Genomic DNA, 13,566 nt, shown 5'->3' on the forward strand with positions numbered 1-13,566 from the left:
ACGAGACTCCATCTCAGAAAAGAAAAATAAATAAGATAAAATAAGATAGAAATTATTCCTGTGAGGTTAAGAGACCTATTGTAAGGATTTCTTTTTATTCAACAAAATTTATTGACGTTGAACAGTTTGTTGTCTGTTATGTGCTTTTTAGGAAGATTTACATGTTAGGTTTGTTGACAAGCAGCTAACAGGTAATGTTTCACATAACCCCTACAAGATGCTTGGTAATGTGTATCCATGCCTGATTAATTTCCTAGCACATGGTGGGTCTTCAGTTAATGTTTAATGATAATAGGGAAATGGCCTATAAAAGCCTTAAAACTTCGAAGTAAATTTCCACCCTATTTTATAAGGAATTATGAAATGTTTCCAAACTTTTGCATTTATGAAATGCTTAAAGCATATCTCCAAAAGCACCATTTCTAAAATGAGAGTTGATCAATACTTGGGGAATAAATGGGGCAAATGAAGATATTATATATACTTTTTATTTTTATTTATTTAATTTAAAAAATTTGTTTTTGAGGCAGAGTCTCACTGTCTCGCCCAGGCTGGAGTTCAGTGGTGCCATCTCGGCTCACTGCAACCTCTGCCTCCCGAGTTCAAGCGATTCTCATGCCTCAGCCCTCCGAGTAGCTGGGATTACATATGTGCACCACCATGCCTGGCTAATTTTTGTATTTTTAGTAGAGACAGAGTTTTGAAATGTTGGCCAGGCTGGTTTTAAGCTCCTGGCCTCATGTGATCTGCCCAGGGCCTCCCAAAGTGCTAGGATTATAGGTGTGAACCACTGTGTCCAGCCTGTATATCCTTTATAAAAATTCTTTTATATGGGAAATATATGGTGTTATTTTTCTATAATAAATTCCTGAAACACAATTTCAATAATTTTTGGTTTGGGGTCTAATTGGGGAGTGTTTTTTTAATGGTGTAGTCTCATAAACTGAAAAATTGCTTTTGCACGCTGTCTTTCTTAGACTATTTTTCGTTTAATTAAAAGTCTTGTGAGAAGTAGAAATTTGGATTGGAAAGATTGGGTGTTTGCTTCTTTCTGTCTTGTATTTATTAAAGGTTTCTTTCGGTTGTTTTATCTTTTTCCCTCCATTCTCCTCAATATATTTAGTTCTCTGTTCAGTCCCAGTGTACACACAAAGTAGTTGGAGAATTACCAACCCATACTCTTCTGAAAAATAAATTTAGTAACCAAAGTACAATAGTGCATACGGTTTTTTTGTCTTTATCTTTACCAAATGGTTTTCTGAAGTTACTTTGGTTAATTTTTTCTTCTCTATCTCCTACAATTTAGTTCTATTCTTATTTATTTATTTACTTTTTGAGACAGAGTCTCGCACTGTCACCCAGGCTGGAGTGCAGTGGCGCGATCTTGGCTCACTGCAAGCTCCACGTCCCGGGTTCACGCCATTCTTCTGCCTCAGCCTCCCGAGTAGCTGGGACTACAGGTGCCCGCCACCACGCCTGGCTAATTGTTTGTATTTTTTAGTAGAGACGGGGTTTCACCATGTTAGCCAGGATGGTCTCGATCTCCTAACCTCATGATCCGCCTGCCTCGGCCTCCCAAAGTGCTGGGATTACAGGCGTGAGCCACCGTGTCCGGCCTAGTCTTAATTTTTAATAGAGCTGGGTTTGCAGTTTGAGGTTCTCCCACATTCTGGTTGATTTGAACTATTTATTTGAAGGGATATGTAAAACATTACCATTGTTCTAAGAGTCAGAATTCTACTCAGAGACCAGTCAGTCATTTGCCAGGGCATACTTGGAGAACTGTCACTTCCCCCTCATATCTTTTATCCTATTCCCATCCCCTCTTCTTTCTACCCCGTTTCCACCTACTCTGTGGAGATAACTAATCTCACTGACTTCTCTCTCCTCTTGTTTTTGTACAAATGCGTGGATACATATAGTTATGCATCACTTAATGAGAAATGCATTGTTGGGCAATTTCATCTAAACATAGAAATGGTACGGTAAAAATACTGTATAAAAGATATGGTGTAAAAGATAAAAATGGTACACCTGTATTGGGTACTTAACTATGCATGGAACTTGCGGAACCAGAAGTTGCTCTGGGTGAGTCAGTGAGTGAATGTGAAGGCCTAGGACATTATTGTACACTACCGTAGACTTTATATACAGCATACGTGTAGGCGACACTGACTTTATTTTAAAATTTCTTCTTTTTTAAAAATTTTTTTTTTGTTTTTGTTTTATTTTTTATTTTTTATGAGATGGGATCTTTCCCTGTCACCCAAGCCGGAGTGCGGTGGCATGACCATGACTCACTGCTGCGTCAACCTCCCAGGCTTAAGCGATCCTCCTACCTCAGCCTCCTGAGTAGCTGGGACTACAGGTGCGTGTCCCAACTCCTGGCTAATTTTTAAATTTTTTGTAGAAACGAGGTCTCCATATGTTATCCAGGCTGGTCTTGAAGTCCTGGGCTCAAGCAATCCTCCTACTTGGGCCTCTCAAAGTGCTGGAATTACAGACATGAGTGAGCCTCCATGCCCTGCCAAAATTTTTTTCTTTCTTCAATACTAAATTAACCTAAGCTTACTGTAACTTTTTTACTTTATAAACTCTTTAATGTTTTAAAACTTTTTGACTCTTCTGTAATAACAGGTTAAAACACAAACACATTGTACAACTGTGCAAAAACATTTTCTTTTTACCCTTATTTGTAAATAGGAGTACACCTAAAATAATGATAAAAAGTATAGTATAGCAAATACATAAACCAGTAACAGTCATTTATTATCATTATCAAGTCTTATGTACATATGTAATTGTATGTTGTATACTTTTCTATCACTAGCAGTGCAGTAGGTTTATACCAGAATCACACACATGCATAATATGTCATGCTATATTACGATGTCACTAAGTGACAGGAATTTTTCAGCTCCATTATAATTTTAAGGGACCACTACTGCATATGTAGCTCATCATTGACTGAAACATCATTATGTGGTACGTGACTGTATGTATAGATATGTATCACCTCATATTTTCTTTCCTACATGAAGGGTAGTACACTCTAGGTATTCTTTTATGCTTTGATTTGATAATATATTTTATTGCCTGGGCACGGTGGCTCACTCCTATAATCCCAGCACTCTGGGAGATCAAGGCTGGAAGATTGCTTGAGCCCAGCAGTTTGAGAACAGCCTGGGCAACATGGCAAAACCCCATCTCTAAAAAAAGTACAAAAATTAGCTGGGCATGGTGGTGCATGCTTGTGGTCCCAGCTACTTTAGAGGCTGAGGTGGGAGGATTGCTTGAGCCCAGGAGGCAGAGGCTGCCATGAGCTGAGATTGCACCACTGCACTCTAGCCTGGGTGACAGAGTGAGACCTAGTCTCAAAACAAAAACAAAAACATATATTTATTATGTTATTGTAACATAGCCTTATTATGTACAGTCGGCCCTGTGTATCCATTGAGTTCTCTATCTGTGGCTCTAACTAACCATGGATGGAAAATTTTTGGAAAAAAAAAAGGATGGTTGCATCTGTACTGGACATGTATAGACATTTTTTCTCGTCATTATTCCTTAAACAATACAGTTTAAAAACTGTTTACCATAGCATTTAGATTATATCAGGTATTGTAAGCAATCTAGAGACGATTTCAAGTATATGAGAGGATGTGCATTGGTTATATACAAATACTATGCCATTTTACATGATGGACTTGAGCATCCGTGGAATTTGGTATCCACGGGGGTCCTGGAGCCAGTCCCCCGCAGATACCGAGGGATGGCGGTATGTTAATAATATATTCAGTTTATCTACTTAATGCATCCAGGAATCCTTCCTTATTAATTTATAGAATACTTTTTTTTTTTTTTTTACAGCTGCATAGTACTCCATTGCATGGATGTGCCATAGTTTATTCAACCACTGTCCTGTATCTGGACATTAGGCTGTTTCCAGTGTTTTGTAATTATACAGTAGGCTTCAGTGTATATACTTTGTTGTTGAGGTGTACCCTCAGGGTAAATTCCCAAGGGTGGGATCACTGGACTGATTAAAGGTAAGTGCATTTGTTGTATTGTTAGGTACTGCTAAATTTCCTTCCAGAAAAGTTGTATTTGTCGTCGGTATTCTCACCTGCACAGCTATTTTCAGTTTTCTCACAGCCTCGCCAGCACATGTGTTGTCATTCTGGTTAATTGTTCCCAATCTGATGGGTGAGCATGGTGTCACAACTGGTTTTAATTTACATTTCTCTAATTATGAGTGAGATTGAACATCTTTCCACATGTTTAAGGGTTATTTTATGTCCTTGTGATGTGTTTTACTTTAAAAGTTTATTTTGGATGCACATTTTTTTTTTGGTTATCATTGTTAGGTTATTCGCCTTCAACTTGTCAGAACAGTAGCGCTCTAAAAACGCCAGACTTTATCATGACTCTCCTCTTTCAGATCTTCCGTGGTGGCTTATTCTAATTCGGCAGAAAGCATTGGTGGGCAAACTCCCAGGAGACCATGAGGTCTGTAAAGTTACCAAAATTGCTGTGCTGTCACTTTCTGAAATGGAACCTCAGGATCTTGAGCTAGAGGTAAGGTGAAATAAAGGGAAATTATGTGGAAACCTGATATAAATGTAATAGCAAATATGAGGATTTGGTTCAGTAGACCACAGACTTACATTTTTAGAGCTGGGTAATGTTTTTAAAATAATTTAATCCTATGATTTTCCAACTTCATTTTAGTAGTGGAACCCTTGTCTCAAAATCCATGAAACCTAGTATAGAAGACACATAAAAGCAGGGCCACTGTGGTTGAAGTAGTGTTGGGGGAATCCCTGGGGCTCTGTCCACTTGATCTCTCCTTGGAAGCCACCTTCCGTTTCCAGGGAGCCCTAGGGCCACAATACAGTTTGAAAACTTCTAGGAAAAAGGAGTGAGTTAAGAAAAGGAGACCTCTTATTATATCCTCTTTTATCTGCATTTCTTGAACATTTTCTAAGCATATATTACCCTATTACAGTTTAAAAAGAAAGTTTTTTAAAAGGAAGACAGTCACTCGTCTAATGTAATCTGTTTATTTTCCAGAGAAGAGCTCAAGTCCACAAGTAGAGTGATTTAAGGATGAAATATATGAGATTGCCTAGGGCCAGTGCTTTTTTACCACAAGGTGCTGCCTCCTAGTAGAAGTAACCCATGAAAGCATTTATGTCCTGTTTGCTCTCAGTGTGGGGATTTGACGCCTAGGAATTGTCCTCACTCCGACGTAGCCATAGCCTGTTTTGTTCACTGTTTGTTCATTGTGCCAGGTGGGCCCAGTGTATTACATAGATGATAATATTTAGTCCTTAGGACCACCCTATGAAGTGGGCATTACTACAAATAAAGAAAGGAGGCTAGGTGGGTGGCTTCTTTCTTTGACAGGCTGAGGCTGGAGGATCGCTTGAGCTGAGGGGTTCGAGACCAGCCTGGGTAACATAGCCAGACCTTGTCTTGTGGGGAAAAAAAAATAATGAGTGAGTAGATTTCAGAAAATAAAATAAGAACAAAGGCGGCCTGGCAAGGGTTAAGTCACGCAGCTGGTACAGGTGGGGCCTGGATCTAGACTCAGGCTGCCTGGTCCTGTGTAACTCTGCTGAGCTGCCGCCCTCTTACCTGAACAGCAGGTAATGATAGCAAAGCACGCACTGCCTCACAAGTCAGCACGTGTTTTTCCATGTAGAGTTCTTGGGGAGGAAGTTTGGGGATAGGGTTAAATTGCCTTAAGAGTAAGTAAAAATGAAGCTATTTTTATGCTTTAAGTGTCACTGGAAGTTTGACAGTCGAATTTTAAGAAACATTAAAATGAATTTAAGCAGACTCTGATTATTATTTGTTATAGGAATCGAAAAAAGTTTGGAGTTCTTATTCTCCTTTTGTTGGTACTTTGGCTATAACACTATTCACTATTGCTGATCGAGAGACAAAAAGCCTAGGCGGCAGTTAGGCCTATTAAAAGCAGATGTTTATAGTTTTTGTTTGCATTTTTTTTTTGGCAATGTCTTTTGGATGGTTTTGCTGACACACTGAAAGATCAGGATGGCTTGTTATCACAGACCTTTCCCTTGAAGGTGGGCACCCTTTGGCCTGGCATTCAGGTTTGAGCACTAAGCCTGGGGTCTCTGGCAGTTTGATTTAGAGCTGGGAGCCAGCCCGCCCAGCACTTTGTCCATCCGCCAGTCAGGATTTGCATATTTGGCACTCCCAGTTCTGGGGAAATTAAATGTCACACCTCATTCAGAAAAGGTTGAGGCCTTCAGGGAGGTTTTCTTATGTCGTTCATGGCCACCAATCTGTAACATTTTTGAGACTAGTAGCTGACTATTTAATAAATGGGGAAAAAACCAAGATGGCTTTAGGAACTAACATTTACATGATGTTTTTTAAGCCCAAAAGTGTGAATATTATCAAAACTTTAAGAACTTCTTTATTCTTCTTACTTTCCCTTTTTTTTCTCTCGATAATCTAAGGGAAAGAGATTATATTCAAATAAAAAGGAAAGTGAGATTTCCTCCATAGACATAATTATTTTGACAGCTGTTGGGCTATACAGTATAAACTACTGCACTTCTCAGGGGCCGCAAGATTGTGGTTCACATTAACAGCTGAATATACGTAATGACTCTGCTAATTAGGAGTAAAAGTAACAACAGAGAAAGTATTTCCAGATCCTATCTCAGTGAATAGTTTGGTACACCTTTCTCAAGAGATTATAATTTTAGCAATTTGTGCTTTCGCCATTTTTTCTTTCCTTGTAATCCTGTTTTATGGTAAAGGAGCTTTACAACAGTGAACAGCAGGAAGGGCAAATAACCACATGTTGAAAATCACGACTTTATTTTCTTTTAACATGTTAATTTAAATCTTGGTATCTTTATTTCAATTTCCATATAACTCAATTTAAAAGAGTTTTTAGAAGCTTAATCCTTTTTACATTGTGTTTTTTGATTATACAGTAAATTGTAAAAGAGAAGAAAAAAAATTCCCCCACTTGGAAATAATTGTTATTAATAGTCTACTGAGTTTTGGTGGGTGTTTCCATTTGTACGTAGGCTCTTTGGAGGACCAGTGTTACTTTCACATGTTTCAGAATAGTTTTTCTGTTTTGCATTTTTACATATTTTCTTCTAGTCTTATTATTTTTTTAAGAACATAGGAAGACTTTGTTAAACAAAACTACATATTCCTCCTTAGTATGACTTTCTGATTTGGATGTCTGTGTATCAGTTTGAATAAGCTGCATTTATTCCAGCAGCACCTTTACAGTGGTCACTGTTCCCAGATTTGCTAAAGCCTAAGTCTGTGTTCTGTAATTGGAGCAGAAGCAATCTTATTTCAGAGATGGGTATTAATAGAATTTCTAGTTTTCTGCCTCTGTTGTCTTTTTATCTCAAATATATGCCTTATTTGTTTGCCAATTAAAAAAAAATTCAAATACCATACAGTTCACCCATTTAAAGTATATAAGTCAATGGTTTTTAGTGTATTCAGAGTCGTGTGGTTATCACCACAATCAATTTTAGAACCTTTCATCATCCCCCGAAAAAACCCCGTCTTCGTTAGCAGCCACTCCTCATTTCCTTCCCAACTCCAGCTCCTCAGCACCATGTAACCACTAATCTCCTTTCTGTCTCTATAAATATTTGTCTATTCTGGACATCTCATATAAACAGAATAATATACCACGTGGCCTTTTGTGGTGGACTTCTTTCACCTAGCATAGCTTTTAAGTTTCGTGCCAGTTGTAGTGTGTAGCAGTACTTTATTTTTCTTTATTGCCAGATAATCCCTTGTATGGGTATGTCACATTTTATTTCTCTGTTCATCAGTTGATGGACATTTGAGTTGTTTCCACCTTTTAGCTATTATGAATAATGCTGTTATAAACCATTTTGCATACAAGTTCTTGGTGATATATTTGTTTTTATCTCTCTTGGGTGTGTACCTAGGAATGGAATTGCTGGGTCATATGGTAACTCTAACCTTTTGTGGAACTGCCAGACTGATTTTTTTTTTTTTTTTTTGAAACAGAGCCTCGCTCTGTCCCCCAGGCTGGAGTACAGTGACATGATCTCGGCTTACTGCAACCTCTGCCTCCCTTGGTTGAAATGATTCTCCTGCTTCAGCCTCTCAAGTAGCTGGGACTACAGTTATGTGCCACCACACCCGACTAATTTTTTGTATTTTTAGCAGAGATGGGGTTTCACTGTGTCAGCCTGGTTAGATGGTCTTGATCTCCTGACCTGGTGATCCACCCACCTTGGCTTCCCAAAGTGCTGGGATTATAGACGTGAGCCACTGTGCCTGATTTTCAAAACAGTGTGCTATTTTACAAAAACGATGTAAAGAGGCCAGGCACAGTGGCTTATGCCTATAATCCTAGCACTTTGGGAGGCCGAGGCAGGAGGATTGAGACCAGCCTGGGCAACATGGTGAGACTCTGCCTGTACAAAAACAGCCATGTGTGGTGGTACATCCCTGTAGTCCCAGCTACCCGGGAGATCACCTTAGCCCGGGACTTTGAGGCTGCAGTGAACTGTGATTGTGCCCCTGCACTCCAACCTGGGCAATGGAATGAGACACTGTCTCCAAAAAGAGAGAGAGAGAGAGAGGTAGGGGTCAAGTGCAGTGGCTCATGCCTGTAATCTCGGCACTTTGGGTGGCCGAGGTGGGAGGATTGCTTCAGGCCAGGAGTTTGAGACCAGCCTGGGCAACATAGCAAGACCCTGTCTCTATAAAAAATTTAAAAGTTAGCTGGGTGTTGGCCGGGTGTGGTGGCTCACGCCTGTAATCCCAGCACTTTGGGAGGCTGAGGCGGGCAGATCACCTGAGGTCAAGACCAGCCTGACCAACATGGAGAAACCCCGTCTCTATTAAAAATACAAAATTAACCGGGCATGGTGGCACATGCCTATAATCCCAGCTACTCGGGAGGCTGAGGCAGGAGAATCGTTTGAACCTGGGAGGCGGAGGTTGTGGTGAGCGGAGATCATGCCATTGCACTGCAGCTTGGGCAACAAGAGTGAAACTTCGTCTCAAAAAAAAAAAAAAAAATTAGCTGGGTGTAGTGGTGTATATCTATAGTCACAGGTATTCAGGAGGCTGAGGCAGGAGGATTACTTGAGCTCTGGAGTTTGAGGCTGCAGTGAGCTGTGATTGCATCACAGCACTCCAGCCTGGTTGGTGGAGTGAGACCCTGTCTCTAAAAAAGAATATTTAAAAATCTGTATAAGGGTACGAATAATCTGTAATGGTTTAAACAATGAGGACATAGATGTTTTTTCTTTATACCCTTTAAAGTTATATAGGTTTTGTTCCATGTCTGCGTATCTTATTTGCGTATCTCATTGCCTTAATAGATAACCGCATCATTTTCCCTGTTTAGTTTCCATCAGATATCTGTTTAAAATTTTAGGTTCAGATGGATGTAGATACCAGCTTTTCACATAAAATTATTTATGTCCCTTTTCTTAAATGGCAGCAGCAACATCAACCCTTAATCTTGGTCATAAGATGTAAGTTGCAAGCACAATTTAAAAACTAGGGAAGTGCTGTGGAGCTTGTGGAGAAGTAGCTGGGAGTTGTAGCTGTGGTGTTTTCTTTTTGAAATCTCATGTTTCAGAGTTGTGATAAGGACCTAACCACGTGCCACACAAAACTGGCTGGGCCTCTGGAAAAGGGAAGGTGACCCTGTTGCCAGTGCTATGCATTGTAATCCCTGGGGCTCTGTGTAAACAAAATACCTTAGGACTGGGAAGGAATCCTAAGTAATTTTCTCTATCCCTGTTTTTTGTCAGGACTGAATTTAACCGTTTCAGAAAGGTAGTGCTCTGTACTTTATTTTCTAAAGGTAACTGTGTAGAAGATTCTAACATACTCATTGGAAATGTTTACATTTATAGTAATCTCATTTATTTGTTTGAGACAGGGTCTCGCTCTGTCACACAGGCTGGAATGCAGTGGCACGATCCTCCTGCCTTCAGCCCTCCAAGTGGCTGGGACTACAGGCATGCGCCACCACCCCTGGCTAATTTTTTTTTTTTTTCTATTTTTTGAAGAGATAGGGTCTCACTGTATTCCCCATGCTGGTTTTGAATACCTGGGCTTAAGCGATCTGCCTGCCTTAACCTCCCAAAGTGCTGGGATTATAGGTGTGAGCCCCAGCACCTGGCCAGCAATTTAAAATTTTTATTTAGAAAAAAATCACTTTTAAGAGACAGAGAAAGCCTTCCAGTAAAGGTGTTTCCGTGAGTTTGAACTTTGTTATACAGATCCACAATCCCTATCTGAACTTCCTGGGGCCATATTTGTTTTAGAATTCAAGTTTTTTGGGGTTTTCAAATGGTTATTCCATGTATTTTCTACAGTCTAAAGTGGTTCTGAAGCATTACCCTACAATAAAACACGTTAATGTTTTTTAAAGAATTGTATGACTATTCATACTAAGGGAGGTAAGTGATGATTATCAGTATCTTCATATCAGTTCAGGGCATGCTTTGTCATTAAACGAGTTTTTAACTTAAAAAATACACTTTCAGGTTTTAGAGTTTTTTGGATTTTGGAATTGTACATAAGGAAGTTAAGGGATGATGGGCTTATATTAACTCTGTTTCAAGGCCAGGATGAGGATAGATAAAAGAAATAAAAATAGAAAAGACCAGATGTGGTGACTCATGCTTGTAATCCCAACGCTTTGGGAGGCTGAGGCGAGCAGATCACTTGAGGTCAGCAGTTCAAGAGCAGCCTGGCCAACATGGTGAAACCCTATCTCTATTAAAAATACAAAACTTAGCCAGGCATGGTGGCACATGCCTGTAGTTCCAGCTACTCCAGAGGCTGAAGTGGGAGAACCGCTTGGATCTGGGAGGCAGAGGTTGCAGCAAGCTGAGATTGTGCCATCGCACTCTAGCCTGGGCAACAGAGCGAGACTCTGTCTCAAAGAAGGAAAGAAGGGAGGAAGGAAAGGAAGAAGGAAGGAAGGAAGGAAAGGGAAGGGGAGGGGAGGAAGGAAGGAGGGAGGGAGGAAGGCAAGCAGGAAGGAAGGAAATGCCAAGCTTAGAGAATAAGCAATTTTTAAAGTAGATCAGACTGAAGCCATAGCGTTTCTGGGTCTGCATCTAGAAGCAGACAGTAGCAGGTGGGAATTTGGCCCCTACACAGTAAAGTGGACTAACAGGGCTTCATGGGAGATGGGAGCCTGGGGCCATGCTTAGCACTTGAGGCCTGGTGCTCAGGTGGAACTCCCTAGATCATGAGGGGAGCTGTTAGAGTGTCTGCACTGAGTTGGATAATCAATCCTGCATAGAGCATCTCCTGTGTGCCATGCCAGTAGCACTTCCATGAAGAAATACTGGTCTGGACAAAAGATAGGGATCTGAATCAACACTATAACAATGAGCATGCAGTGGTTGGGGTTGATAGGAGAGACTTAGAGAAGGAGAATGATGGAAGATGATTCCAAGGTTTCTTGCTTAAATGATCCCGTGGGTGGTGCCGTCATTACCTGAAATAGGACATACCAGAGAAGGAACAATATTTGGGGAGCAGATGTTGCTCAGTTCTAGAGATGCTGAGTTTGAGAGTCTAGTGTGTCTCAGTGTAGGGGAGACGTCACATGTATCAGTCTTGAGATTAGGGCGAAGGAGTGGAGTTAGCAAACGTAGTAGTAGTTAAAATGAGGAAAGAGGGTGACATTTTCTAGATGGAGCATGAAGACTGAGAAAAGAGTTAAGGGTAGAACACTGGGAATACCATCAGTTTTAGAGAAGAAAGATACACCCGCAAAGGAGACTGAGAAGAAACAGCCAGAGGTGGGGAAGGACCCGGGGAGATTGTTGTCATGGGGACCAGAGGAAGAGACAGCAGGGAGTGTTCATGAGCGCCACATTCCGAGAGACAGAGTTAGGAGGCCTAAGCAGTGTCATTGGAGCCTTTACTCCTTGACCTGCCCCAATCAGATTATAGTCGTTGCAGTTCCAGTGGCTGGGACACTGCACCCTGCTGGCTCTCAGAGTGGATTCCAGGTTTGAGGAATGGATTTAAAAGAAGATTCTCACATGTGTAAACATGTCCCAAGGTGCTAGGAAAGGGGCTATCAGAGGTTGGGACAAAGGAAGGGGGTGAATGATGAGCCCAGGTCCTAATCCCAGAAACTAACCTTGAAGAGAAAAATGGACTCCGTCTTCCTGAGTGAGGGAAACCTGGGTGCAGACTAAGTGTGCTGTTGCACATTTACTTGAAATAGCCAGACTTTTGATAGATTCCCAGGGGGAGGATTTTGCTGGCTTGAGTGCTCTTAAGAATGATTATGTTGGCCGGGCGTGGTGGCTCATGCCTATAATCCCAGCACTTTGGGAGGCTGAGGCGGGCAGATCACATGAGGTCGGGAGTTTGAGACCAGCCTGACCAACATGGAGAAACCTCGTCTCTACTAAAAATACAATATTAGCCGGGCGTGGTGGTGCATGCCTGTAATCCCAGCTACTCGGGAGGCTGAGGCAGGAGAATTGTTTAAACCCAGGAAGTGGAGGTTATGGTGAGCCGAAACCACACCATTGCACTCCAGCCTGGGCAACAAGAGCGAAATTCTGTCTCAAAAAAAAAAAAAAAAGGATGACTGTGTCTGTGTATCCCGTTTTGAATACTAAAATTGTAACAATCTGTAGCTCGGTCTTGAGCAAGTAAGCATGTTTTCAGGTTTTTAAGCGTTATTCATAGGCCTAATCACTAACATTTTATCTAAAAATTGCTAGCCAACAGTGGCCTGGTGCCACAAGCAGAGCAGTAGCAGGAGACCAAAGGGGAGCATCTGTTTAAAACTGCTGCTCTGCTGCCCCAGTGATACTGTATCAAGGAGGGTGGGGTGTGTGCCACATGTTCATGGGAGAAGGGGAGTGATGGCTGTGAAAGCTCCGATGGCAGCCACTGCTAAGGCACTGGAGGTAGGAGTCAACAAGACAAAGGTCCTGCCTTGAAGGAGCTTACATTATAGAAGGTGGAGACAGATGATAAACATCAGCACAATAACTGTAGTATGTTGGAAAGTAATAAACGCTGATGGAAATGAAAGTTGAACACAGTAAGTGTGGTGGAGGGAGTGCCCAGGAGTGAAGATGGAGGTAAGATATCTGGCGAGGGGGTGTCCGGGAAGAGAGGACAGCTGTGTTGAGGAATAGCAAGGAAGCCAATGTGGGTGGAGTGGGGTGAGCAGGGGGCAGAGAACACTAGGAGGTGAAGCTGGTGGAGGGGAGGGGAGGGGAGGGTCTGGTTTTGGACGTGTTGAGTTTGAGATGTCTGGTAGACATCCCAGTGGAAATGTTGGGATATGTGAGGCTGGAGTTTTGGGAGAGAGCTGGGCTGGAAATAAACATTTGGGAAGTTGGGTTGGCATATGGACGGTATTGGAATCCATGAGTCTGGATGAAATCACTGAGGGAGTGAATGCAGACGAGAAGGGGATCAGGGACTGAAGCTTGGGGCACCTAGACATCAAGCAGGAGGCTGGAAAGGAACCAGTCAAAGCAGTAGAGGAGGAGTGACCAG

General features: G+C 41.5%; 1 protein-coding gene across 6 annotated transcripts in view; it reads left to right on the forward strand.

Annotated features, from left to right (window-relative positions):
* Nucleotides 1–13,566, forward strand: part of INPP5F (inositol polyphosphate-5-phosphatase F) — a 102,332-nt gene that overhangs the window by 51,482 nt on the left and 37,284 nt on the right. For 5 of the 6 annotated variants that reach the window (XM_077947636.1, XM_028826924.2, XM_001099262.5 and 2 more), the window contains one exon: nucleotides 4,442–4,578. In XM_077947636.1, the coding sequence (XP_077803762.1) occupies nucleotides 4,552–4,578 (27 nt within the window). In that variant the 5' untranslated portion in view covers nucleotides 4,442–4,551. Of the gene's footprint in view, nucleotides 1–2,251; nucleotides 2,369–4,441; nucleotides 4,579–13,566 lie in introns of those variants that run through there. The other variant, XM_077947639.1, reaches the window with a different exon arrangement.

The sequence above is a fragment of the Macaca mulatta genome, chromosome 9, assembly GCF_049350105.2.
Source record: "Macaca mulatta isolate MMU2019108-1 chromosome 9, T2T-MMU8v2.0, whole genome shotgun sequence".
Taxonomy (NCBI): domain Eukaryota; kingdom Metazoa; phylum Chordata; class Mammalia; order Primates; family Cercopithecidae; genus Macaca; species Macaca mulatta.